This window comes from Pundamilia nyererei, unplaced genomic scaffold (genome assembly GCF_000239375.1).
Source record: "Pundamilia nyererei isolate P.nyererei 1_Seehausen unplaced genomic scaffold, PunNye1.0 scaffold00534, whole genome shotgun sequence".
In the NCBI taxonomy this organism is placed as follows: Eukaryota; Metazoa; Chordata; class Actinopteri; order Cichliformes; family Cichlidae; genus Pundamilia; species Pundamilia nyererei.
In genome coordinates, this window is record NW_005187935.1 from 133,871 (window position 1) to 138,561 (window position 4,691).

At 37.3% G+C, this 4,691-nt stretch overlaps 2 protein-coding genes across 2 annotated transcripts in view; both read right to left on the minus strand.

Annotated features, from left to right (window-relative positions):
- Positions 1-26: 26 nt before the first annotated feature.
- LOC102192386 (B-cell receptor CD22-like) lies at positions 27-3,176 on the minus strand (the record flags this gene model as incomplete). The annotated part of the gene is made up of 6 exons (XM_005754296.1): positions 2,898-3,176; positions 2,678-2,761; positions 2,234-2,308; positions 1,718-2,128; positions 864-1,133; positions 27-292 (listed from the first exon to the last, which is right to left on the minus strand). Coding segments are annotated over exons 3-6 (996 nt in total), but the record flags the coding sequence as incomplete, so codon positions are not given.
- Positions 3,177-3,260: 84 nt separating this feature from the next.
- The window catches only part of irgq2 (immunity-related GTPase family, q2), a 1,977-nt gene continuing 546 nt past the window's right edge, over positions 3,261-4,691 (minus strand). Inside the window, exon 2 of the mRNA XM_005754292.1 lies at positions 3,261-4,612. Coding sequence (XP_005754349.1) covers positions 3,471-4,610 — 1,140 coding nt within the window. The 5' untranslated portion in view covers positions 4,611-4,612 and the 3' untranslated portion in view covers positions 3,261-3,470. The remainder of the gene's footprint in view (positions 4,613-4,691) is intronic.

A 4,691-nucleotide genomic window follows, 5' to 3' on the forward strand; every position in this document is an offset into this window, starting at 1 on the left:
TTATAAGAATAGATCAATATAATTAATGTGAAACAATACTCACAAATAACCCCGACAGTCACCACTAATTCTTTACTCCCATATTTGTTTACAGCTTTACAGATATATGATCCATTCTGTGATGCAGTAATTGATGAGATCATCCAATTGGCCTTTGAGTCAAGATCTCGACCATCTTTAGTCCATGTAAAAGTGGGCTCAGGTTGTCCTTTAGCAGAGCAAGTGAAACTGACAGACTCTCCTTCCTTTACAATGTTAGAGCTTATATTTGCAGACATGTCTTTGGGAGCATCTGTTCAAAAGGCAAATCAATACAGATTAGCAAATAGTGTGCATACAGGTACACCGTGTGTTGATTGTTTACACAAATGAAATAGACAGAATAGAACAAGTATTGGATTTCAGATACATCCATATATTTACAAATGCAGCAAGGTGAAAATAGCTAATCACATTTATTACAACGCAGGTGTCACACTGTACCAATTCAGGTTTTCTGAAATGAGTTAGAAAAAACAGAAACACACTACTTTTCTATTTTTCATCTTGCAGCAGAACAAGATCATTTTCTGGTGGCAGATCTGTTTAAATCAATTTTTTTTTTATCACTTTCTTCTAATCTGACTCTGACACAGTAGTAACAGATGTTTCACAGATTCATTTTTATCAGAGAAATAATGGCAGCTAACAAAATGTTAAAATTTTTATTATTTAATAATCTAATTTTTGTAATAAAGTAATGTAATAATTTTACTCCCTTAGTCCTCAGACTCTTTAACATCATTCATATCTTTTACAAAAGTAGTAATTAGGTTCACACTTCAGTAGAAATTACATTAATAAACTTTCAGTTATGAACTTACATCCTACAGTGAGGCTGATATTCCGAATCAAACATGGATCTGTATTGTTCTCTGTTTGGCATGAAAACATCCTCCCATCATCCTCCCAAGTGACTTTAAAACTCAGTGTGGTCTTTTTAGGGTTCTCTGGTTTGCTTTGGGAAAGTGATGCCGAAGGACCTTCAATTTTTAGGCCTGAAGTACAGGAGCTTAATGTGGAGCATGTAAGTGTTACATTGCCATTTTCAGTCACGTTTTTTGGTTCCTCAAAAGTGAGCAGACATGGATTTTCTGCAAATGTAAAGGTAGAGACAACAGGAATGTGATAAAATCTAAAAGTATAGCATACAAGCCCTACAAATATGTTTGTTTTAGGAACAAATAATATAAGGCTGCTCCCTGAAGATTTAAAAAACGGTTGCAGGATCATACATTGATGTTACTAGCTTAGTTAAAACTCATGAGGATTGGAATATCAGGTGTTAGCTAAATATGGCTAGTATGCATATAGCTGTATTGTTTATCTGTACTATGTTCCATTAAATGAAACCTAAGGGATTGCTTTACTTATATTTCCAAGGGGAATGCAAATAAGGTGCCAAAAATGGAGTTCTCATACAAGAAATCGTTCATTATTATCATCTTAATGAAATAAAATATGTGAAATGACTTTTTTCTGACCAAATTTTATGTATGAATTCTATGTTGCAATTTCTTCAGTTTAAAAAAGGCATTGGTTTTTTTTTTTATCTATCAAATTATTTTAACCAATCAGATTTTTTCTGTAACCACAGCAGCTCAGTTCAGTGTTTTGTACTCTAAAATATAAAACATGAAAACAGTATATCTTTCAGCACTCTGATCTTTGCTCTTACCTGTGACTGTGAGGTTCGTAAATGGTTGTGTAGTCCAAATATCACTTGAAGATGTTCCTACATATCTAAAAGAATAGTTTCCAGTGTCAGTTTTATTCAGGTCGCGAATTAATATACTACACAGTGAGGAAGGAGGATTTTTCCAACTACTAGATGGAGAGCTGATATATTTCACCCTTTTTGCAAAGTGTGCATTGACAGGATGTTTTGACTCAGAAGAACTGAAAATAGTAGTGGCACTAAAACTGCCATTTATCCAAACTGCATCCTTCATCCAAAACCAGGACGCCGGACCATCACTGACAGATTTTATGATTTGACATTTGATTTCAATGCAGGACCCCTCTGTAGCTGTCAAGTTAGAGTCTTGTAATTTGAAGGGATTTTCAGGATGAATTTCACAAGAAAACCCTATAGCGATGACAAAAACCAGTGAGAAAGTTCGTTAATAAATGTGACCCTAATCAGATGTTAAAAGGAAACAATGCACTAATTATGGAGTAATGAAACACCTACTTTGTATTAGAAACAGCAAAATCAACCACCAAAGGGTGTGACCTGTCATTATCACATAGAACTAAAGCTTGATTTCTGCAACAAAAAACAAAGAATATTTTTTTATGGGACTGAGTCATACTGTAAGCTTTACAACTTATAACAAGGTAGCTTTTTGTTTTCAGTGCAAATACGTGACTGTCAGGATTTTCCTTCTTCCTGTTTGCTACAGCTTTCAGAAAGCTGTTGCTTCTTGAAACCTTATAGTTAATTAAATGGTTACACTTGGGTCATTTTTTCACACATCTACAGCAGTGCAATTTAAATTTTGTTCTTTGGAGAAAAAAAATTGTTTTTAACGCATCACTATAGTGCTGTTGGTTTATTGATAGAGTACTTTTGCGTCACTTATGCATTTAACAATTCATTACACACACATAAGAAGAAAGAAGAATGAAAGAATACTTTGTTCTGTGGATATAAGGGTAATGTTTCAAAGGAAACCTGGAATCCAGATCAGAAATAATTCAACTCAAAACTTCAGGTTTTCTATAAAAAAAAAAAAGACAATAACCATTGCAGCGGTGATGAATCAGTACAGACAGAGATTACATACTTACTGACAACTTGAAATAGGCAGTAAAAGGAAAAAGGAAGAGGTTTCCATACCAAAGCTTATTCTTACCTTAGAGGATCCAGTTAGGGTATGTAGAATGCATGACCCCTCCTAAAGTAGCAAAAAGGAAGTTTTCACAGTTGACTTAAAACCTTGAATATATTTGCATGCCCAGTCAAGCTAGAAGAGAATCTGAAGATGAAGTTTTCAACAAGCTTGTTACAGTACACATTCAGTTCCTCCCACTTCATCTATTTAAAGCATGGTTATTAAAAGTGAAAGCTTCTGTTTTGTGAGTATTTACAGTGGCTTGCAAAAGTATTCGGCCCCCTTGAACTTTTTCACATTTTGTCACATTACAGCCACAAACATGAATCAATTTTATTGAAATTCCACGTGAAAGACCAATACAAAGTGGTGTACACGTGAGAAGTGGAACAAAAATCATACATGATTCCAAACATTTTTTACAAATAAATAACTTCTCAAGTGTACACCACTGCATTGACAAGCACAGAGAATCTTAAAGTGCTTGGCATTTATTTGCAGAATTTATGCTCACATGGTGTTAACAGTGTACTTTTGTATTATAAATGAAAAATATACACTTTTGAACATTACATGAAGAAAAAAAAATTGACTTCATTTCCCCTTTGCATGAGCAGCCGCTAGTATGTTTTGAGCATCAGCTGCCATCTCATCAATAGCACTGTTTAAAGCCTGCAGCATAGCAGCAAAGGAGCGGCTGACCGAACGAGCATTTCTAGGCATCGCCATCTCCAGCAGCTTCGACGAAACAGTGGCCAAGTCCTTCTCTGCTGCCGCCAACCTCCTTTTCACTTCACCCTTGCTAACCTCTACTGACAACACACAGTTTCGTAACTCTTTGAGTTTTGTAGGTTCCATGCCTCGCTGTCGGGCTAATCGCTCCACGGACTCATTATCCAGGCAAAGAGATAACCGTGCTTTGGTCAAGATTCGCACTCCTATACTTGAATCCACCATAGATGCAACAAGGGGAACAGGAATTGCGGATACCCCACCTGACAGTGAGGCAGCTGCCCATACTAGTGCTTTAAATGCTTCCTTTTTTTGAGTGACTAGAGCTGAGGTGAGTGTTGGTAGAGCTAAGACAAGGGCGTGTGCCTTGATCTCTGGAAGATCATTACTCATATCTGCTAACAGAGTAGGGAAGTCAAACCTCTCCAGGGTGGCTGGTGCAACCAGGTAGACTTTAGGCTGTGCCATACCCTTTGATTTCAGCACTTCCAGACTGGCTTTCTTTTTTTCTTCCAGGATCTTTTCTGAATCTTTAACTGAAGCTAAGAGAATGAAATACACAGTTTGTCGCTGCAGGGAAAGGGCCTCCAAGAAAACATCTACACTGTTGGGTTGGACTGTCTGTGTGGATGTCATAAAGACTGCATTGTAGCGGAGGAACTTGTATCTATCCATGTATCCCTCTGGTTCAAATGGAGATATGTCTGGAACAGGTGGCAGGTCCCACAGGCGAAAGTCAGGGTGTTTGGGGTCAGGGTAGCCTGCTAAACCATCTGGAGGAACAGAGGCTGGAGAAGGAGCTGCTCCATCATCGCCAGCCCCAAGACCACGGAGGGAGTTCATGAAGGAAGCTTTTTCTTCCCCACGGTCCCCCACCACACCCAAATTGATCCTGCTGATAAGGAGGTCTTCCACTGCATCCTTAACATCTGATAACCTATTGCTCTCAATAGATTCCTTAAGGGTTTCAAGGAGGTTTAGGCCTCTGAAGACATCAGCCATCGCTAAGGAAAGACAAAAAGTACAATTATTTAAAAAGGCCTTAAAAATGTTTGGGATAGAAAGTTAATGTAAATAAAAAAA